This window comes from Porites lutea, chromosome 11, assembly GCF_958299795.1.
Source record: "Porites lutea chromosome 11, jaPorLute2.1, whole genome shotgun sequence".
Classification (NCBI taxonomy): domain Eukaryota; kingdom Metazoa; phylum Cnidaria; class Anthozoa; order Scleractinia; family Poritidae; genus Porites; species Porites lutea.
The window spans coordinates 20,620,514-20,644,065 of record NC_133211.1 but is presented as its reverse complement, the minus strand read 5'-3'; the positions used below and the strand labels follow the sequence as shown (position 1 = coordinate 20,644,065).

Below are 23,552 nucleotides of genomic sequence, written 5' to 3'. Positions count from 1 at the left end.
TGTTAACAAATTAAGCATTTGATAATGAAAGGAAGCTGAGCATTTTGCAATCAGGGTTGCAGCATTTGTGATCATCGCGTCAGTCTACGCAATTTTTAGCAACCAAAACTGCCGCAATTCGAATTACAAAATGCGTAAGTTGTTAAGTTGTTACCAAATGTGTCGTTATTACAAAATGTCGAAGAACAATCGGACCGACCCTGTTTACTACTAGTCTTCATCATAGACAACCTCTAATGGTTCTGAACTATCAGTCATTTTATCGTTTTCTTTCTTTTTTTTATTTAAGGTAAGCGTATGGTGCAAACAAGGTATTTTTGGTCGAAAAGTGTTACTTGGAGAAGTCCACATTGCCTTGGGTTCATTGAACTTAAGTATTAAGCAAGTTGCGTGGTATAAACTCTTTATTGATTGTCATTTAAGTGACGGCGACTGATGTCTCATTTGGTCTTCAGATATGGGGAGGAAGATCAACGTAAACTCATCGATTGTGAATATATTACATTTCAGTTTTCGTTTTTTCATTTGCACCGATTTGGAATGTGAGGATACAAAACTAGGGGTGATGAATGGTCCATTAAAATTTTTAACTGCTCGCAAAATTTTACCTTTGCTCGATTTGCTCGCAAAATTTAAACGAGTGCTCGCTTGCTCGTGCTCCCCAAAATTTTGCAGTTGCTCGCAAGCTCGCTTTCTTGTCAGTATTGCTCGAAATTTTGTAAATCCTGATGATAGAGCGATTTTCGTATGACCTTGAAAAATGGTTGCTGTAAGTGTTCGTTATTTGTTTTTTTGAGCCAATGGATAAAAAGATCAAAACATGGAGTCTTCGTTTTCCCGCCAAAGAAAACCCTAACATGGACAAGGCATTGCTCGATTGGCCAATCGTGTTGCAGTATGACGTCAAAGCGAAGTATCGGTTGATTTCTAGAAAGTTCTTGGACGTAAAGTTTTTTCACCCGAGCGTTCGCTTGACCAACCAAAAGCCGCGGGCGTTTGTATCCATTCGATAAACCAATCAAATCGCTTTATTTCCGTTCGTTTGTTGTTTCTGTTTTGTTCGCGCGTTTTCATTTCGAGGTCATAAGAAAATTGCTCTACCGGATAGGACTTCTGTTCACACATAAGCGCGGTGACTTCTGCAACGGAGCCGAGCTGCGCTGCGCCAATTTCGAAAGTGGAGCGTCATCCAGTGTGAACAGGTATTTGGACCGTGACGGAAGTGAATAAGTTGGAGTGAGGACCTGAGTCCAATGAAACGGAAGTAATTTGGGAGTGAGGACTGGGATTTGGTTCACCAAACCCTCTCGGCCAACCGGTAAGGCACGATGTTTGATGTGTGTGAACAACTTGTTCCAGTCCCAGGTCATTGCTGTTCATACTGGCCAGAAAGCTTTCGGCGGTATAGTGTAAACATAGCCTTAGACTACTGTAAAGACTATTAATGGCCCTCGTGAGATGTGAGTTTTGTTTGTTCACTTTTGAAAATTAATTGTAACTTTGAAAAGAAAGTTTGCACGTGAAAATTTGTTTTTTCCTTTCTCTTAAAGATCAATCTGAGACTGACAGTAGCCTATATAGTGCTAAATCGCACTGAAGTTAAATTTTGAGTATATTTGGTGGTGTATATAAGGATATTTTACAAAAAGTTTCCTTTAACACCCAAGACTCTAGGTACGTCAGAGAGGTTTTTGCAAGTGGTCCAATCCCATGGGTGGAACATTTTTCATAGGATATCCTCTACCTGGACCAAACTCTCCTCCATCAACTAGACTGAAGCAAATTCTGGCACAATCCAGCGCATTGTGAACTTAAAAGCTATATGATCGGCTAAATAATCTCGCGCTATTTTAGGATGAAATGTAAACACAACATATTCACCGGGTTATTTCACTTCCTCTTTGGGGATAGTTGTATAATAGCCTTGCGTCAGTAGAATAACACAGAAGATTAGACACTAGCTAGTATATTATGGAAAGGAAGAGCATGAGTGCGTCAAATAAGATCAGAGTGGTCCCTTTGTTTTTATTTTCACTGTGAATATCTAACTAGAAATATGCCCCTAAACATTACAAGCTATTATTAGAACTGATCGAAACGGCTGATGGTACTTGTAGTATTATAAAAATGCCTCCTCTGGTAAGCTTCCATCCAAGGTTTCATCTATATAAGAAAGATTCAAGAAAACCATTAGCATGCAACTTATTTAAAGCTGCTTACCTTTTTGAGAATTCAAAGGAAAAAGGCTTGAGCTGAAATATTCTGAGAAGACTTTGAACGTGTACTTTTTCACAAATGCAACACTGAATGTTTGACCAAGGCGTTCAGTATTATAGTAAATTATTGTTCAAATGATAAGAGGAAGAAAGTTTCAAATACCAAAATGTTAATCTTCTTTAGAAGATTTCATTAAAACACAACCACGATGTATTTTAAATGTGTGTTCAGTCTTTTTTTTTTCAATTTTTAGTTTCGCATGACCTCAAATATGACGACTCAAAGTATTTGCCGTTTCTGATCTTGAATAATTGCTTATTGCCCAAAAGAACAAGAACTTCTTACGTTTTTAACCTTAAATTATTATCAAGACCTTCCAACAGTGGTGACACATCAGACAAGCGAACTTCAGAGAGTTTTCACGCGTTTTACTTAAGGTTGATGAAATTTTTTATATTAGGACTAAGTTCTTCAGGCAGAAATTACGTCTCTTTCGTGAGGAAAAATCGGAGAAAAACACAGCATTTTGTTAAAAAAAGTTATATACATGTAAAACTATATCTGACAGACGTTTAGGTGGAGTTACGTAAGCAATCAGTTCACCGTTTTTCAAGTAACCTTCGTTTACCTTCTTTGCTTTGCTCTTCATTTAACTCGACAGTTTTTTCAGGGACGCAAGTGCGTACTGGCGTAAACATAGCTACGCCCCTGAACTTGAGGTAGAATTCGGGTCAATAAAAAAAATTATAATAATAGCTTCGTGATTTTCTCTAAACACGCAGCAAATACAAAAATGGTTGACATAGATACTAGAATACCTAATTAGAATTTAAAAATCTCTTTATTTTAAGCTCCTTACCAAGAACTTAGTGAAACTACATTGCTTCATTTACAATAAAGGAATGGTCTTTACTAATGCGACAGACAGTCGTAATCAGCAGCGACGAGCGTTGCGATTTGGTTAAAAATGTGTCCAGGTTGCGCTTTTGACTCCGTCGCAAACAACCTAGTGGAAACTATGCGCAAGCAGAAACGGAAGAACTAAACCACTAAAGTAAAGAGTCATTGCTTAATTTTTCCGCTTCTTCCGACTGCGACAATCTAGGTTTCACTAGATCGAAAGCACCTTAGGAATACTTAAGCGGAATCCGAATCGTTCTGACTCTACCAACTCGGATTCCGTCGAGCTCCCCTTTTTTTTGTATGTATGAATTTCTCTATTTACGCATGATTTTCTGGCGACTCCGATCTCATTCTAAGCTTTATTCAGTCTGTGGTGTACTATAATCAGTCAATAAACTTGTGTATCTGATGTTTTTGACTATATGTTACTGAGAATTTGAACAAAGGACAGAAATATGAAACGAAAATCTTCATTTAACTAAGCTTTCGTAATTTTACGCCTACCTTATACAGCGCACCCGTAAACCTTAATCTTCATGCAGACATGTGTTGAAGTCCAGGACAGTGGTTTGAAGCGGAGGAATCCAGCAGTAATTGGCTTTATCAACCACTGCGTCTCTAAAGTGAATCGGTCTGAATTGCCTGGGAAGATCTATCATTTCAAGCAATGAATCAGACGCACAGAAGTATGTATTTGTAACATTTACATTCAATCGTGACTAATAGATTTCTGCCCTAGCTTTGACATTTAAATACACTTATTTTTGGGCTAGGTAATCACGATTAACCCGGAAAGCATGACTTCTTGAGCGGCTTTTGGATCTTGTGGTCATTTAAAAGCAATATTTCTCCGTTAATCTCCACACCCAATTCTTTATAATTAGGGACGGACCATTAGAAAACTTATGAAGGGGGGGGGGGGGGGGGGGCGGGCAGGCGAAGTACAAAAATTATTCGCGCAAGGGGAAATTAAATGAAAAAAAATTTATGCACGCCAATTAATCCTAAAAAATATTCATAATATGGCCTAAAAAAAATTCATACAAGGAATTTGATAACGAAAAAAAATTCCTGCGGCACGAAAATTCCCCTCCCCCCCCCCCCCCCCCCCCTCCATAACTTTTCTAATGGTCCGTGGCTGAGCTGACGCTAACCAAATTTGGAAGATGCTAGATTATATGACGTCAGTCACAGTATATTGCAAATAATCTGCCATTGAAGTCACGCAATCAGACAGCGACTCAGCAACATAAATGTTTTGGCATGAGCCGACAGAACACAAGAAAACGTCAAAAGCGTTTAAGGCTATGCCACGAAGAAATAATTCTCGATGGATATTAAACTGCTTTTTTTTTTGTAATATCTGCAAAAGAAAAACATGTCCAGGTTTATATTCTCAAAATGCCGAGAAGAAGGTTACAAGTAGGTAAGGGTGTTAAATACTTAGAAATATTTTGAATGAATGAAAAATAATTCGGCCTCGGCGAATAACCCAATCTGCAAAGTTTTTCATCGGCATACCGGAAAAGCCGAATTGAAGAATTATTAATTGTAAAACCAGAATGCGTTTTAATTTCTGCATTTTACGTAAAATTTCGTAAGGGAGAGAAATTTAAATAACAAGTTGCTAAATCAAGGCTATTAGGAAACTATATTATTATGTACATTACATTAATTCCTTTGGACTTGACATGCGCACCTGGGTAATGCTATAGTTATACGTTACTACATTCAGGGCCATAGCTCGCTACAGTTACAATACCTCTTGATCACCCTCATGATAGGTTTTCCATGATCCCCCTTCCTCGCTCCACTCCAGTTTGTACAGGGTTACCCAACTGTCTACATTACCACCCTGTGTTCCGACACCTGTGTACACGTAAGATATGCATGTTTAAAAATTGGTTGAATATCGTACCTTAATCTGGGATCAAAAGTCAACGGAGGCACACAAAGCTCGCGGGGGTCAAGAATGATTGGTGACTGTTTTGACACGTACTGTTGAGTTCTTAACACTGCAGATAACGACAACAACAACAGCAACAATAGGACCAAATATTAAAGAGATGATGATGATGATGATGACGATGAGTATTGTCCTTCCGAGAAACTCATTAACCTTACTCTTGTTTCACGCTTTTACGTTCCGATTAGGAAAATATCCTCTGGTGCGGGTGTAAGAAAAATGGGACTTGAAACCGTCATGCTTCTCAGATACCAGTCGGGCACTCTTACCACTTGGCCGCTGACAGAGAGGAAATTCGTGACTTCATTACTTTAAAATTAAGATCCAAAATAGCAGGTCTATAAGAGGGCGACCAATTTGAATCCCGACACGACCCTTACGGTCAGAAGACGTCACTTTGGAAACAGCGTTGTATAGCGGAAAACAGAAATCCATCGCTTACCTGTAATCTTGCGTTCACCGCCCAAGTCTACAACTATCCACTGATATTCAGCGGCGTCACCGGCACACCAAGTATGGCCGTTGACTTCTCCAGTGCTGACAGATGCACTAAATTGCAGTTCCGAAGAACAAGCTACAAAACATAAAAATTATATAACAAGCAGCACGATCTGATGGTTTTATTCAGCTATTGTCACATATAAAAGTGGCAGTAAAAAGTGCACGTGACATGCAAAGCGTTTAAGACTAAAATCTATAAGTTTGCTGGCGAGGAGTTTTTATTGGAGTCAAAAATGTTACCGTATTTGTAGGCGGTTACAATAAAAACTTACTCGGAACCGTTTTCACCCATCGATAAATATTAGGGAAGCTTTAGCAGCGATGACTGCGACGGCAACGAGAACGTAAAAAACGAAAAAGGTTTAGGCCTCGTCTATATGAAAAAGAATTCGTCCAGGGAAAGAGGGTCACCCTCCCAGCCGAGTAAACTTTAGCGAGCGCCGTTTATATGAGAAAAAAGTTCGCCCCTACCGACCCAACAGCTCTCGTGCATGATCTGATTCTCTAAAACAGAGCGCGCGCATGCTTTGATAGTCTCGCCTGTCCGAGTTTAACAGCTGGGAGAGCCAAAGTGTTCCTAAAGCGAAATGTCTGCCCTACCATCGAAAAAGGGTGACTCGGGTATGCGGATCACTTCTCTGGCAAGCATTTTGTTTGTCATGTAAACCGTTCGCCAAGTTTTGTAAGGAAATGTATGTGAAAAGTTAGCTAGCCCCAGGGTAGCTCGTTTAGGCGATCGAGTGACTCTTCTACACATAAACTTTCTTCAAACGGGCCCTAAGGCATCACAGACAAAACTTAAAATTTACCGGGCATGTTCTCTAAGCGGTAGACGGCATTGGTTTGCTCCATTCCAACTCCTTGGTAACATTTGTCACTTTCGCCATACTTCGCAAACGTTTGCTTTGCATTGGCTCCACTCCAACATTCACCGTAAAACTGCACCGAAAAATATTCTAGCCTATTAATATGTAAAAAAGTAATTAAAACAAACTTGAATGATGTCAGAATATATCAGTGTATATGCTATTTTCAGGCCGCAAATATTAAGATTGCGGAATGCCCAAATATAAGCCCTCAAGGTAAACTTCTGCTCACCACTCTCTGTCTTTCCCCTCGATAATTTTGGTTATGTTTGGCTGTTGTTGTAAGTTGTTTCTTTGTTGCTGAATTTCGAAATAGGAAATTTATCGCACATTGGTTAGCTAAATTAGCGTTTTATTTCAAGCATGCTGCAGAATAAGGCAGAATATTAAAAATATACCCAGTCTACTTATCATTCAAGAATTGGAATAGCAGGTTTTTTGGATGAATCCTCCTGATTGCTCTATACGTTCCTCTTCGGCAATTCAGTCAGATTCCCAATTCAATTTATTAGCATTTCCATATGATTATAACATTGGTTACATTAAAGTAAACGGGAAGATAATAACTCAGTAATAATATTAAGAAATAATCATTGTTAAAAAAATTATTATTCAGGAAAACTTTCCCAGTTATATAGCAGCTACGTTTACGATTCTACTTGCCCGTATTTTGGAGGCCAGAAAGATAAAGTGGCCAATTTTATTGCAGAAAAAGGATCTACATCATTAAAGAGAAAGAGTATTCGTATCGTTTGAGCTCATAGCGTGAAAATGAGGATAATCATATCTGATCAAAGGTAGATTGTTGTTCGTTAATGGGAAGATTGCACTAATATATGATTAGAAATGGTTTTTGTCTTCTATTAAGTTCTTTCAGGTCAATCGAAGGCTCCAAAACTGTAGAGAAAGTGCTGCGAGTCTTTGTCGGCAATAGTAGTCAAAAATGGTTAGAGACCTCTCAGTCGGTCAGCGCTCAGTAAAGATGGTCGACATGTTTTTTGTTCACTGCGGGTTCTGCTTCTTGCTTTTTCTGCCACTTGTTGCTTTATTCATAATGCAGATTCTAACAGTTTGTTTCTTGAATTTTTGGTGTATTGTGTCCGTTTATTTTGTAACAAACGAAACATCATCCAATAAGGACCTCCAACCTATTTACAAAAGAACTAACTTCACGTTTCACTAGCTTCAACCCCTCCCCCCCCCCCCCCTCCCCATTAATCTTTACTGATATTTAGATATTTGAGTTTTCAGGGGTTTTTTGTACTGTATATTTACTTTTGTACCAATTTTATACTGAATATTTAAGTGTATTATAAAAGTATTTGTTAAGCCTCTTTCCTGACTTTGCACATTTTCAATTATTTGAATTAATAATGATGATCCAGCTAGTTTAGCTTTATAGCTATTTGGGGTGTCCAGCTACTTTATGCATTGTTATTATTAATAATAATAATTATATTCACTCTTGTAAATTCTTTAGATGTCCGGGTTTAGTGGAAATATAGTTGTTGTTGTTGTTGTTTCAATCCTTTCACTCAATGTGGCCTTGAAAGACATGGAATAACCATTGAGACGTAATAGTCTTTTGCAGTGACCACCCCCAGCTAGCGTAGAATGTATCGTCCCGGACATATACCATGGCATAAAAACTACAGACCAACCCGGTTGTTTCTACCTTACAACGACAACAATGTTAAGCGTAGCTAATAGTAAATCCTTTAAATAATACATCTATGTTGTGTTGAAACTACCCAACAAGCCCAGGTTAGAAATAACTAAGTAAACGTTCTTTTCAGAAGTCACCTTTTCTCCTTGGCTTCCTCTGCACATGCCTGTACTGTCTTCGACAGATCATACCAGTCAATAGAACTTCTGAAGTTGGCATATAAAATTGGCAAAGCGCGGGGATCCTTCGTCTTATCCTGAGTATCGGCAAAGCATCCAAGTGACACAAAAGTGGCTGGCTGAACTAAAGTGATTTTAAATTAAACAAAATCAAATCAAAAGTTTCATGCATAATGAGAAATTCAGTTAGTCGCTCCTCGAAACATCTGCCAGAAAGAGGTACCGTATCTGATTGCAGTTATTGACGCCCGGAGTGTCGGATTTAATTTTTAGAGCCCAAGAGGGGCGTTAAACAGATACTCCGGACTTGTTCAAAAGTCAGAGGCGTTTTTGTCATGTGTGTAAAAATCTCCACAAAACTATGAAAGGTTTGAACACAAATCATTTTATAAGTAGGTGACGTAGGCTGGTGCGGTAGTCAGAAGATGACTCTGAAGATGTCTACCGCACAAGTTGTCGAAACGTCAGTCACTGTCAACAGTGCTATTCAGGACTACGATCACCCTGACGATCATGCTTCACCTGCTTATGAAACTCCACAAAACGAATATGCATAGTATGTTATAAATTGCAGTCTACCCAGCCCATCCATTGATAGGTCCAGGCCGTTTAGAGATCCAAATCGTTAAAAAGTTCCACTTCGATGTCAGAATCCTTGCTTTGAGCTTGACATTTAACAAAATGCGATGCGCAAACTCTTGTCAATCAGACAAGACACTGAATAAATTGAACGATTACGGGGTGTCTATTAGACAGGGGGTATCTACTTGAGAGGGGCGTCTAAAGCAAACTTGACAAGCAGGCGTTTATTTGAGCGAGGCCGTCTATAAAATCGTTTACAGTATGAAATCTCGTCTGCAACCTTTTTAAGTGCTCTACAGATTGAGCTACGACTCTGGCATGAACGGGAGAGTAGGTCGCTTAAAAGTTGTTGTCCCAAAGCAAGTGGCAAGTGGAAAAAAAAAAACACTAGCGTAGACTTACATCCCGTTGTCGGAGCCACCGTTGTGGTCAAAGGCTCAGTTGTTGGAGGAGCCTCACTGGTGTGTATAACATGACCGCCACCACCACTTATACCTGGCAAGAGAAAATTAATAGACAGTAGTACAAATTAAGTAAAGTTTTCAAACAACTTAACAGGTGACACCTCTTCTTTGATCATGATGCTTATTTGCCGTCCGGTTGTTTATGGACGCAAGGAAGGAAGCATGAAAAACAATCTTAATCTTGGATTTTACGCCAGGTGATGACAATTCGCGTTGTATTTGTTTCCTGCTTCAAAGATGGCCTCATTATTATTAAAACACTATAGTTAGGATTGCTGATACGACGAGAAAAATGCTTCGTCAGGAAAGAGGTAACGTAAATTTGTCTATCTGAAACAATAATCCAATTTACCCTAACGGCTCAGCTCAAAATCGAAAAGCGAATGCATAGTGCATGGTTATTAATTTAATTTTGATAAATCGTTGATGCCATTTTCAGATGTGAATTGAGAAGCCTTGAGAAATGATTTGCAAAACTTTATTGATTCGCAATATCTTATTTTCGAATTTATTTTACGATTCAGGTCAACTTTAGGTACCCATGGTAGCCATGACCATATCGATCGGTTTTTCAATGAAATTTTTTTGTTTTGTTTTAAGAACACTTTTTGCTTAAAACTAAAAATACATTGAGTTTAATTTAACTCATATTGCTAGGATAATTTCTTACTTCTTTTTAAAACAAAATGGTTCACTTACAATCCTCTCTTTTCTCAATCTCGGGGTTACTACACTGGATTGATATACCATCGCAGTTTTCTGACTGCTCGACTACTTTAAAGCCACTCGACTCATTTTTGACTCTTATTTCTTGATAACAGTTAGTTTCAGGGTTGTAGTTGGTCCGTGTCCAGTTTCCCCAGGAGCAGATGACCTCGTTACAGTTGCCTGTGCATTACAAATTATCATCATCAATTATTTATATGATTGAAAAGTTTGTATTGTTAGTAATTGCATGCGGCTCCTCCTAAAATGTTCTCCAATTGGTATAGGATTTAATGAAGCCGAAACCGATTGTGCAATTGCACGCATTTTAGGCATCCTACTGATGAACAGTTGCCACACGTAGATATATATTTTTTAGCAACTACTATAATTTGCAGTCTGTCCACTTTGAATTGTAATTCGATACAACACGCTTTTATTCCGATAACTAATCATGGGAACGCGAAATATTAACTCTTGCGGCATTTGCTGGGAACTTTTTTTATAACACCCTTAACTTTGTTAATTTGGCTCAGATCATTTTATAAATATCAAAAACTACACAGCGCTGTAACATTAGCTTTTATTCAGTAAATTTGCGCATGGTCGAGGTTAATGTACCTCAATTAAGAACCAAACTTAAAACACGACTGGGCCTGGGACGGTACTCTAGGGAATTGTTTGAGGGGGAGGGGGTGAGGAATGTTTCCTGGAACCCTTATTCTCTATTTCAGATAAAGACAGACCTATGTATCTAACCGTCACTGTTGTGTTGTCTGCTAAGGGTCTGGGCACGGTTAGGGACCGCATGGGATGTGAACCAAACAGGCACCACTATCTCCTTTACTTACATTTAGTTCGAGTCTCCTCTCTTATAACAGGGCAAGAGTCCAGTCCGTCACATGTTTCTCGTTCAAAGTATTCAATGGATTTGTTGTAGTCACGTGTTCGAATCTGCACTGCGCATCCTCCGTTTGGAATTTTTCCAGTCCAGTCGCTCCAGTCATTTAACAAACAGTCTTCTCTAAAGGAACAGTTACCTAAAAATTAAAAATTCCTGTGACATCAATAATCATTACTTGATGGATACACTTATTCGTTTCGAGTTAAGTGGTCCGAATGAATTTTTCATCCAGCCCTTCGTCTTAGATACATCGCCGTTTGCGAGAAAACTTGGAAATAAACTTGGTAAATATTGAAACTATTAAAATCCATACACACTGTAGGCAAAATCGGCTTCAGCAAAATTCTACATTTTTGATAGCACAGAAATCCAGAAATCTTAGAGCGCTAGAGCCGTATCTCCTTTACGCGAACTTAAAGGGGCTGTGTCACAACTGTCTAGTTCAGTTTTTTAATATTGCCAAAAACGCGTCAGCCTTATTCTCAATAGAACTTAGCATCAGCAAAGAAATTACTCGCAAATGAAAAAATCACTGCTTCATGTCCGTCCGTTCCTCCTTTTATATTTACTGCGTTATTTTATACTTTCATTTACTGTTTTGAGCTGGTATTTTTATGTTTCACTTAATATGGTGGCGGTTTCCATTGTTCGGATTTTGAAGAACTTCATAACACAGCTCCTTTAATCACTTCTCTTTAAGAAAATAAACACCCCAAGCCGATGTATTTCAGCAAATGCTTCTCTTAATTTCTTGTAACGTGTTTCAAGACGGTGGAAAATCGATACGAATACATTCATCACACGTTCCAGCGATTAAAACTGTAATAACAGTTTACTGCTTCTATAATAACACTGATTTCAGCATTAACTTCGTGAATATTAAGTTAAGCTTACACCACTGTCTTGTTTCCTGAGGAATGGAAGGACAGTTTGTTTGCAAGCCGTCGCAGTTTGCAGCTTGAATCTTTTCGTGTTGTTTCTCCGTAACGTTTTTTGTTCTTATTTGCTGTGCACAGCTATCAGCGGGTAGTGCTCCTTGCCATGGGTTCCAGTCACTAATGTCACACGTGACATACGGGCATTTGCCTGCGCACAGAAAAGAAAACAAAAACAGTCACATAACTTGAAGTTAGCCTTCAATGTTTTAGCTCAAAATGATATCCTTCCCGTATTCCTTAATCATCTTCAAAGTAATTTGTCGTTTTTATTCATTAATTAAGATTTGTTCTCAAATAAACAGTATTCCATGACCCCAGAAAGTGTACTGCGAATAAAGACATTCCGTTTTTTCACAAAAACAAAAGTCTCGCCCAGATTTTTCTTGGCCATTTTTAGGCGCACAGGTTATCTATAAAATCCTCTACAACGGCCCGAAGGCTAAAGAATAATGGGCTTCTCATAGAATTTCTATAACCAATAAATTTTAAAACAAACTGGCAGAATTAAGAGACAACTTAAAAACAGCTTAAACATACACATCGTTCTTGATTCCTCTTGACTGGCGGGACATGACGTCGTAAGTCCGTCGCAATTTTCGGCAAAAGTGAACTTTTCCTCAGCAACATAATGTCTGATTCTTTTCTCCTTCCCACACTGCCCTACGGTCAGGACGGCACTGTTCCAATCGGACCATTCAGCCAGTGTACACGCTACGTGTTTGCACTTACCTTGTATTAAAAAATTGCATTTTCTTAGTTACAGAAGCAACAATGAAATAAAAAAAGTAAAGTGGGGTTAAGAATTATGAGCAAAAATTAAGCTGTGCTAACGACAGGGATGGGCTCCGTTTTAAATTGGTGGACATTCACTGATAAATCTGCCAGGTAGGAGATCCATAGGGAAAAGCCTCAATTTCCTTGAAGGTGGATAACGCTATCCTCTGCATAAATCTCTCTCTTTTCAGTGGGTGACTCAACTGATTGGTTTTCCTAATACTTGTCCACTGGATAGTGATTTATTTTGTGGAGAGCGCTATCTAATTTTTTAAAAACTGGGGCCCGAGGGAAAGTTTTCAAGCGAATCAATAGAGGGGAAGCAATTACTTATTAAATTGTCGAACTGGATACGTTGACAAAGCTTTTCCTTGTCTTCGTTGAAGAAGTTTGTTCACATATCTTGTATACTTGATTTCAGCTGATGCAGAACTGCTGTATAGATGCCCTTTTTGTGCCAACGTTTAAGTACACGGGTTCTTAATTACTAGGTTCTTTTTAAGCAATAGAAAACGTTTTCCGTGTTTGCATAGCCTGATATAAACACGAGAGGGGTTGGGAGAATTCGAGGCAGTCATGCAAACCCGAGACGAAGTCGAGGGTTTGCCTAGCTGTCGAGAATTCTCCCAACCCCTCGAGCGTTTATATCAGGATATGCAAACACAAGAAAAAAAGTTTTCTTTTGCTTTCATAAAATAACTTTCCCGAGAAAAAAGCAAAACTCTCTTGTTTAGAGCAATGATTAAAAGAGAAATTCTTACCAGTCGCGAAGTCTTGTACACTAACCTTGTACGCGTAATCAGTCTTTGTTTTGCAAAAAAGATGCTTTCCAAAATACGGGTTTTCAGCTCAAGCGAAAAAAAATTGACACAGCATGTTTCTAAAGATTTTTGAAGTTTCAACCGACGAGGAAATTGGTAAATAAAGTAAACTTGTCGAGTTTTTCAACTCGAAACCTTTTTCAAATTCGTGCTTGCGTGATTTGCGTGCGAAAAGCAAAACATCTTGACCTCACAACCATGTTTACATACTCTCATACAAACACGCCTCTCGACCAATCAGAGCGCGCGTACTATCGTAGTTATTTTATAAAAGTACTTACAATAGTTCCTGCTTTCCTTTGGTTCTGTTATACAAGATGTTAGCAAGCCACTGCAGTTCTTCTGCACAGAGTGTTTAAGGGGATAAACGTAGCTTCTGGTTCGTGTCTGCACTTGGCAGCCTTCTTCGGTCAGTGGTTTATCCCATTCGCTCCATGCCCTTACGTCACAGGAGTCTCTATAAACGCATTTGCCTTTTATGCAAAAAAAAAAAAATTGTATTAAAAACCAGACTTAATACCCATAGGCCATTTCCGAGTTGTCCCAAGCCTCTCGGATAAGTGCGAAGCTATTGATATGAAAACGATTTTTTATTCTCATACAAATGAACTCATTGTCACAAGGAAGATTTTGCACTTAGCCTCGTTTCGAAAGTGAGGGTTTTTAGAACTCGAAAATTGGCCCAATAAATATAATAAATGTGCATTAGTATTAATATTGTCATTAGCATCGACTCAGTCTGATTCTAAATTTTTCAATTAACACGTTTCTTGTTGAAAAATAAAAAATGAATGATGTAATTTAGATAGTCTAAGACAGTCGCTTTCTCCATCGAAGGTCTTGATAAAGCATCATTCATATATTGTCTTATCCAACTCAACCTGTCCAAACCGTGACAAAACAGCTATTAATAATTTAAGAATTCTCGTATACCCTTTTAAAAAAATATACCTCCTAAACGAACAAATAATTACAGATTATTGTCAATTTATTGTAGAACTTTGCTCAGATCAACTGAAGTGTTTACCACGTTCTTCAAGCTCATTTCTACATTACTATTTAGAAGCCGTTTAACAAAAAAGTAATGGATATCGACAAGAGAGAACTCTCCTGATATCGAAGAGTTTCTGTAAAAAAGAAAAGACGTTGGGGCTAGCTTAGTCGGAAGCTCTTGGCGGTAGAAAGGGGGGCCTGGTCGGGGACGATCAATTCCGGGGGGGGTTGGGGGGGTCTCAACAAATAAGTGCAAAATGAAGGTACTGCTTATGCCCGGCATACGGCTGGACTTCGCGAGGCTCAGATGACCACGTAAAACAGTGGTTCCGTACGTCTTTAGTAGGAGATGCCGTAGAAATGATGTCCACAATTAGTTTTTTTTTCCTGCTAAATACACTAAAATTAAGTGGGTTTTGTTTAATAATTAGAGGAAAAGAGTGGTTGATTATCCGCTTACATTGCGTTCTGTTTTCAACGATGTCATCAGGACATGTCTGCGGCAGGGAGGGGCACTGTTCCACATGCGACTGATAAGCCCAAGTCAGCGAATATGTTTTCCTACGGGTCTGCTGCTGACCACATTTACCATGTTCCAGTTCTTGAGGTTCCCACTGGGACCAATCATCAAGCGAACATGTGGCATATTTACAGCTACCTACGTGTATAGAAAGACAGAAGGCTTGAGTCACATTCATCAACTCGATCAATTTCTAAATCGACTGCTGTGCGTCTGTGTCAAGTTTCTCCCGCATCAAGTGATTTTTTACGTTAGAAGCTGAGAAGTTACCACTTCCGTATTAACCTCCTACTTTGTTAGATCACGGTCAAAAGTTAGTTCGGCTCTACGTAGTTTTTAAATAAAGTAATCTTAATTAGTTGTCAACTAACAGAAGTACATTCCTGAAACTGGTTTTTAATCAGGACACCCTTATTTAAATGATGGTATAATTGGAATGTGAAAACGTCCGCTCCAAAATGGAGCAAAGGAGAAGGGGCCGTCTTCACACGGAGCCCTTCAATTGGTCTCTACAATAATGTCCACATTGCAATCAGCGGCATTCGACAGGAGATGTCCCTCGCAATAGGACGCGGATGACAGTCAGGTAAGCATCTCGTAAATGAAACGACTATATCCAGAAACCCTGCTTAATGTACATGTTGCAGTTAATTTTTTATCTCAGGTAATTTTTTTTTTCTTTTGTTTTTGGGTATGGCAATGTATGCTAATGAAGTTGAAACAGAGGAAAAATAAAAATACCTGAGATAAAAAAGCAACTACAACATACACGTGATTTAATGTCCAAAAGTTTATATGAATTACTGTCATTACTGCCCAATTAATGTTTCCTTACACATTGCACGGCTTTCTTCAACAGGTGCAAGACAATTCTGCGGAAGGCTGGGGCACTGCTTTTCGTGCTGTTCGTAAACAGTTTCCTTCGTGTATACCCGTCTTCGCTTTTGTGTGCCGCAACGCCCCTGTTCGACTTTGCCTTCCCAATTGCTCCAATCTCCCAATGAACACTCTGCTTTGGAACAACTACCTGAAAAAGACCAAGTCCACTCCAATTGGTTTAGTACTAACAGGGAACAAATATTTTTCATTTTTGTTAATATCATTATTACTCAGGATTGAAGCAGTGTAAAAATAGACAGCTGTACGCCATTGGAGAGATTTAGAATCAAAAAGTTTACGGCAAACATTAGATTCAAGTTGGCAGTTTCTCTACAAGTGAAATGGTTGCATGGATGAAACTGTCCTATTGTTCTATCACGTAAGAAATACTTACACATCTTCCGACTCTCCTTTTCAGGTTCAGGACAAGATGTCTGCACTCCCGAACAAGAGCCTGTTTTCTGAATTGTAGTCCATGTCAGAATCTGTGGTCTTATTCTGGTCTGTGTACCACAGGTACCCTCCTTTATGACCCCTGACCATTGTTTCCAGGTTCCCTGCTGACAGTTGGCTATTTTACAAACACCTAATGAAATATAAAGTAATATTGTTTCAAAGTTTTTGAAAATGATAACGTTCCAGGGCATACCCCCATGTAAGGGATCCAAGACAAACTTAGATTCTGGATTCCACGCCGTGGATTCCGGATTGACGGTACTTCCGGATTCCGGTCTTTGTCAGTGGAACTTAGATCCCGGATTCTAATATTTAGTGGGATTCCGGATTGGCCTTGACTTGTATTCCGGATTCCAAAGCCCAGTATTTTGGATTCCACAAGGAAAATTTCCCAGATTTCGTATTCCACAAGAAAAACGTTCGGGGATTCCAGAATCCAGAGTTCCCTTTTAATGGAGTGACAGGGTTACGGTTTTTACAAGGACCAGATCCAATAAAACGCGAAAGCAAAATTGCTTTAGATTGTATGCGACCTTTTTGATCATAATCCCTCCGCGCACAATTTTGCGAGAGCTCTTCTAGTTTTATTCTTCTTATTCTTCTAGTTTTATCCTGACAAGTGACGCGAACGTCTTCGTAAACGCTAAAAGTCATGCATGAGAGATACCTCTGCTCGTAGGGTAGTCTCTTGGCGAAGTCGAAAGTGTACCTTATTACAGCAACGAAGGGACAAATACTTACACTACCTTTTTTCATTTCACCCCCCTTGATTTCAAAGAACTTGTGTACCTTATTATAGCAAAAAGGGACACTTATACTTACACTGCATTCTGCTTTGAACCGGCGGAGCCGCGCAGTTAGTGTTGAGTCCCCCGCAGCCGTGACGCCTCATCACAGTTTGAAGTGGGTGGTTGTACGGTTTGCTTCTGGTCTGTTTATAACATCCAGGATTATTAACCTTGATATTTCCTTCCCAACTACCCCAGCTTCCAAAGCTACAGTCATCTCTGTAGGTACAAGGAACTGTGAAATAAAAAAGTAACTCATCTATTCACATGCATGTATTATAAATTATTCATAGCTTTTACGCATGTAGTGCCTATCATATTCATGGGGGGGGGGGGGGGGGAGGGGGTAGGGGTTCATTAAAACAGAGTAGAAAGAGAGTGAAAGAGAGAGCACGTTACATACATTTATTGGAACGGGTATTACTATTTTAAGTTGCATCACGCAAAATTCTCACTAAATTAAAAAGGTTTCGAAATCGCTAGTCACAAATATTTCGCGAACAGTTTAAGATGAAGGGATTCTCTTCAAAACTGAAATTTACTCTCTACGTCCTATATTACAAAGCGAATCTGGAAAGCCTGTATATTTTACTGCACTGAGAACCCAATCTCATCTAGAAGCCAACCATTACACATAGAAAAGTCTGTGTTTTTTCTGTTAGTCTTTGTTTTGTTTTGTTTTCTTGTTTTTTGTTTTTTGTTTTTTTTTTTCACGAGAATGTAACATTGAAGGGGGAAAGGGTAAAGGAAATGTGGTCTGTGATATTAGGATGCACAAACCTTTGCAGTTTCGGCCAAATTTCGAACAGGTATAAGTGTAGTAGTACTCGTACTGAAAGAAAAATGAAAATAACATGTTAGCCTTGTTAACAAAAAAATCGTTGAGTGATTGATCTTTTGATTGATAATTTATCTGTTCAAATCAATAAGCGGGGTTGAAAATGTCAAACTAACAGCATCGCAACCTGCTTTGAAAGAAATCTTGTAAGCTGTGCACTTACGTATAGATGTTTCTAGTGAGGAATCTGTACGCACCCACCCCTCTCATCCAAGAGGACACTAACCCCTTATTAATAGTTACCACTTCATATAAAATCACAACGAAATAGACTTATGCTTTTTGAGAAAAACAGCCGATCCTCCTTATGAATTTTTCTGGATCCACCCCAGGCGGTGAACTGGTCATTGGCATTGTTTTCTTCCTTTTTCCTTAGCAATTCAAATAAGACGGAAAAAAGCACTACTGTAACTGATATGATCAGTAAAAACGGTTCGCGTAGACAATTAGGTGGCGCGGTCTTCTTTTCTCAGGTTTTCTGTGACTCGGGAGGATATCACTAGCTCACAGAGGATGACAAATCCTTTTTAAAATGGCACTTGTTTTTTGGGAAATTTGCAAACAAACGAATAAGGTTAGGTTAAGCTTGTGTAACTGATATACGAACCACAACAAGCCCAACCCTGTCTTGTGCGCATGTAGCATGTATCAGATTGGGTTACAAGTTAAGGCTTCGTCTGGCCACTTTTTGCTGCATGTGTTGTTCCATGGAGTGACCTCTTCAAACAAGATGGGATTAAGATACGTTTAGATTAGATCGGGATTCCGCCGCGATCAAACGAGAGAAATTTCCAAAATTAAAAATCTAAGCAAAGTAACTCAAAGCTAAAGGTTGTCACTTATTTTTCAATGTTGAAAGTTTGAATATCTTTCCAACACGTTCGCTGTTAATTGACTAAACTATTTGATAGAGTTTACTAAGAAAGTTCTAAGTGTTTGCAAACTGGAACCGGTGGTACGTCCGGCGCCATTTTGTCAATAGAATTTTGACCTGGTCTCGCGAATGGGCTGAGTCAATACCCCATGAGGCCGAATTGGCTATTGACTCAGAGGGCATGAGGGCGAGAGGAATAATTGTTTTAGTAAAATCAAACTAGTTGGTCAAAAATATGGAAACAAAACAACTTTAGCTAGCAAAACACGATTCAGCCGCCATTGTTTTGGTTTTCAAAGCCGGCGCTTTTCGCTACCAGTGGGCTATAACATATAACCTAGTAGTAGCTCAACCAATCAGAACGCAGCATTGACAAATAGACCACTAGTTGGATTTTACTAAACTACAATTGTTACTAGCAAACTAAGGTCACTTCCATTTGTCAGAACTGGCCGGCTAGACCAATCATTTTGAAATGAAAAGGGCTTTTACCGAGAAATTTGGCTGAGAAATCATCCCTTTCGTGCATTAGACTATTAAGAATTTGAGTGATGTCAGGCTGGATAGTTTTGATTAAAAGTGAAATGCTCTCATTACGATGGGAATTGTCAAGCCATTCATGATAAGTTCTGACAAATGGAAAGCGCTCTTAGTTTCCGACACCGATTGGACCAGGCCTACGATCAAAACTAGTTTCCAGCCTCCGACTATATCCCTCTTCCCCCCCCCCCAGGCCTTTTCGTTAGGAAAAGAAAAGAGGGAGAAAACCCTGGGGACGAGGTTTACCTTTGTGTCTAACGCCGCTCAACGCTGCTCTAGCTGTTTTAATAGTCCAGTTTCGAGATTCGTCGTGGCCGCTGAATAGAAGCACAGAAGACTCATTGACACAGGGTTACCTCGACCTAAGGTAAATATATTCATAAATTCAAGAAGACCTGTGCCCAACTGCGTCTATTGTTTTAAAGTCAAATTCAGGCACCTTCTCGCCGGTATTTGTGCTTTAACTTTAGGTCGAGGCTAACCCTGTATAAATGAGTCTTCAGTGCTTCTATTCAGCGGCCGCGACGAATTTAAAACTGGACTATCGCATGATATCAAGAAATGAAATGAATTTGAGGCTACTCACTTTTTTTTGTTTGGATGGTATTTCGTCAACTTCATTGACCTCTTCAAACGAACAGCCCTCAACATAACATTCGTGATAAATGTTTATACCAAAAAGTTTGTGAAGTGCCGATCTGCGAACCTTGCCGCCGAATGAATTAGCATCTTCCGGGCTCAAGCGAACGTCCTTGTGACCACCTACAATAAAATTCAAAGAAATTAAGTAAGTGTGCTCCAACACCCGGGCTGGCAGTTACGGGTTGAGACACCGTTTTCGAAAAAAATTCTTTCTTCTCTTTTTCTTTCTTTCTTTGTTCCTTTTTTCCAATTCCTGAGAGAAGTTGACGGTAAGATAGGTTACCATGGTTTACAAACTCACTAACACACCAGGACAGTGCCACTAAAGCAGTAAATTGAAGATTTAATTAAGCCTTAAAAACGTTTCAAATTTGCTAGCGTCCAAAGGTTAAACTATAATCAACAAACTGTCAATTTTCTGCATTCAATGAATATAATTAGATGGTTTTTTTTTTTTAATTTCAGAACATTAATAAAGACATTATCATCACGGCTTTTTAATTTGTTTTGCACTAAAAAGAAATCGTCTGGAAGTTAATTTTGAACGCCTCAGAAAAGACAAACATATTTTAAGTATAATATCCTCTAAGATAAATAAACCCATCAATGAAAGAAAAGTTGCACATTCAGTTTGCTTCCAGAAACTCGTTATTAATGGCCACTTAAAGTTGACATCGAAGTTCCAGTTCGTTAATATTAAAGTCGTACCGAATGTATCACTGCTTTTTAATACAGTTGAGAAACTTTGCCTTAGTGGCGATCTTATCCGAAAAAGCAAGCCCTTGCTATACAGAACTCCGAGCTATGGCGAAATGGGTTGATATCCTCTTGGTTGACATGTTAACACTGAATTTCGCTTTTGCAGTCGGAAGCAATTAATTTGGATAAGTTTGGTTGGTGTTATTTATTTTCACACTTGTTTAATGTCCTCTGCCGCACTTATAACCAAGACAAACATGTCATGTTTTGTTTTTATCTAAACGAAAATGAAAAACAAGACTTTATTACAATCAGTCTAAGCCGGTTTAACATTGCGTACCACTCCGTCGTCTTAATTCTGGAACGCCCTAGGTTTCTGATTGGTACATAACCTCGCTTAGTGGTCACTAAAGCAGTTTAAACCTATCAGTGAGTTTAGGAAATTAAAGAGAGGTTTTGGTATTTAAACATACTGAGTCATGTCACTGTTTGGCGGCCTACCAAAAACAAATGATAATGTCGGGGCATTAAAAAGAAATTTAATGACGACGTTCATTCCTCAGAACATGCTAACTTCAAATGCAACGACAATAAACTATATAAAAAATATATAAAAAATGTAATACCTTACACGTGAAAACTCAGTGATAAAAGCTGGATGTAAATCTAGCAAGTAGAGACTCGCGTCAGGGTTTTTGAACAGTATCGATACCTATTAGTCTTTCTCTCGTGCGTTTCTGATACTTTTTTCTTGGTATTTTACGGCAGTAAACAAATACAGTTCCTCGAAAACTAATACTAGAAGCTTTTCATTCAGCATAACAAGAAGTATTTCTGCGTTTTGAATTTCAATGGAGGATTTATACTCGAGCCCTTTTTTATTCTTTTTCAGGATTTTACGGTAAATTTCTCCAATCACAGCGTATTAAAATGGCTGGAAGCCTTCAGCGATTGTTCAGTTTATTAGTTGTGATATCAGCTGACGATACCTTTCTCTAAGTAAAAATAAGTACTGCGCTAAAATGGACGCTAGTATTTCCGTACGGCAAGTGAAGTAGCCTGTATCCTACGCTAACCTTCAACATGGTAAAGCATGGAATTGCAGTAAAAAGCAGATTAATTTTACACTAAAGAATTTGTTACTGAGACTGACCGCGTATCTCTTTTAAATGATAATTAAGGTGACCCCTTAATAAAGGCCAGTAAGGTAGATTTTAAGTACAGGTGACTTTTGGTGTGTCTATGCTTAAATTTGAAACATCACTAGGGACCTTAAGCAAGGACGACGACGACGGCAGTGAAAACGTCGGTAAGAAAATGAATTTGCGTTCTTTCAAACTTAATCGCGTCTATTTGGACCCGCTCAATATGTCAAATGCAGGCAACTTTTCCTGAAGTTGAATTCTTAAGGATTTTATTCAGGTTCAAAAAGAGGAAGGAAAATTCGTCGTCGTTTTGTCCACGTCCTCTGTAAAACGTCAAAATAGGAGGTTTCAAGTCGTAGTCGTGCAGTGGACGTCAAAGAAAAGTACTAAAAAGCGTGATGCACGTGCAGAGCTGTTGTTCAGAACCTATTGTTTTTTTGAAGTCGTCGTTGTGGTCGTCGTCGTAGTTACTTAAGCTCTCTACTATTGCAACTGAGCATGCAGTTGACTTGCCTTTTATGCAAAGTTGCACAGTTAGTAGCTAGTAAATTGGTTAAATGGGAAACTTGAATAACCGTATTGATACGATACGGTACTCTTTCTGGGAAAACGTCCTAAGTATGCCACTTTGTGAGTTCAGTGATTTACTATCCGTAACTCAAAACAGGCCAGTAAGATATGAGAGGCACTGGGTTGAATCCGTGCAAATGAACGACAAAGCTTTTCAATAAGTCATTAAATTCTGGAGAACCTTTCCGCCTTGTGGATGTAGTAAAATGTTCTCTGTAGGAGGTTCCTGTAGCTTTTTCTTTGTTCTTTGCTCTTTTTCATCAAGATTCACTGCTTTTAAGAATGATTAATTAAGCATACGCTTAAATTAAGAATTGTTTCAAATTCTTTGAAATCCTCTTTACACTGCACAATATCAAAACATATAATATTTTGGCCTTGGAACTACATAAAAAAGCACCTTGACTCACTTTTAAGCTTAAATGTTTACCTAAAGTATCAAGTAATTCGTGAATGAATACTTGTTTTATTAGTGCAAAATATAACCCTACCATTCTAGAATATGGCAACCACTTGCAGGCTTATTAACGGACCAACGAAATGATGGACTGTTGTGTATAATTGGTTAATCACAAAGCAGTGTAGATAAATTCTTCTAAGATTAAGGGTATGAGAGTTTATGTTATGTTAAATGCGGAAGTAAGAGTAAAATTAAAACTGACTTCTGATTTGGACATGGCAAATGAACAAGTCATCCGAAGTTGAAATCTGAAAAAAATCGTGGGTCTCAAAAGCAGGCGAATTCCTTGAAGGGTCCTTACCTCCAAAAACTCCAAGATAGAGGAGCATAAAGGAAAAAACTGATGATTTCTTCATTGCGCTCTTTGGGAGGACACGCACCTCTTAGTAACTGTGATCTCGTCAGTCAAACCCGATGCGTTTCTTTTCTTCGTATAAATTCTCTCTTTTGTTTGTTTAGGTGTTTAAATCGCCTATTGTCACATGGCGTTCTTGTAAGGACTTTTCGCTTTTTATTTAAATACATTTCGGCTTTGTTTCTTGGACTTGTGTTATAAATGACGGCTCTTGTACAAAGAACGCGCCAGGACATTCAATAAAGTTCACAGCTAGTCAGCTTGGTACTCCCTTAGAATGCTGATTATGAATGCTACTTTTTTTAGC

At 38.7% G+C, this 23,552-nt stretch overlaps 1 protein-coding gene across 1 annotated transcript; it reads right to left on the bottom strand.

Moving 5' to 3' along the window:
- Positions 1-2,013: 2,013 nt before the first annotated feature.
- Positions 2,014-23,303, bottom strand: LOC140951785 (uncharacterized). Its single transcript, XM_073401134.1, has 19 exons — positions 23,192-23,303; positions 19,961-20,136; positions 17,903-17,954; positions 17,157-17,357; positions 16,273-16,464; positions 15,835-16,026; positions 14,940-15,137; positions 13,768-13,959; positions 12,429-12,620; positions 11,848-12,039; positions 10,901-11,089; positions 10,044-10,232; positions 9,283-9,375; positions 8,257-8,422; positions 6,397-6,548; positions 5,529-5,660; positions 4,883-4,989; positions 3,625-3,772; positions 2,014-2,163 (listed from the first exon to the last, which is right to left on the bottom strand). Exons 1-18 carry the CDS (start codon positions 23,244-23,246, stop codon positions 3,626-3,628), a joined length of 2,817 nt encoding a protein of 938 aa, XP_073257235.1. The 5' UTR covers positions 23,247-23,303; the 3' UTR covers positions 2,014-2,163; position 3,625.
- Between the last annotated feature and the right edge of the window lie 249 nt (positions 23,304-23,552).

Coding starts and splice junctions, on each gene's coding strand:
- LOC140951785 (XM_073401134.1), bottom strand. CDS start 23,246: ATGAAGAAATCATCAGTTTTTTCCTTTATGCTCCTCTATCTTGGAGTT. Junction 17,955..19,960: donor TACCATCCAAACAAAAAAAA/GTGAGTAGCCTC, acceptor TTTTTCTTTCAG/TACGAGTACTACTACACTTA. Junction 9,376..10,043: donor GATTGAGAAAAGAGAGGATT/GTAAGTGAACCA, acceptor TTCTCTTGCCAG/GTATAAGTGGTGGTGGCGGT.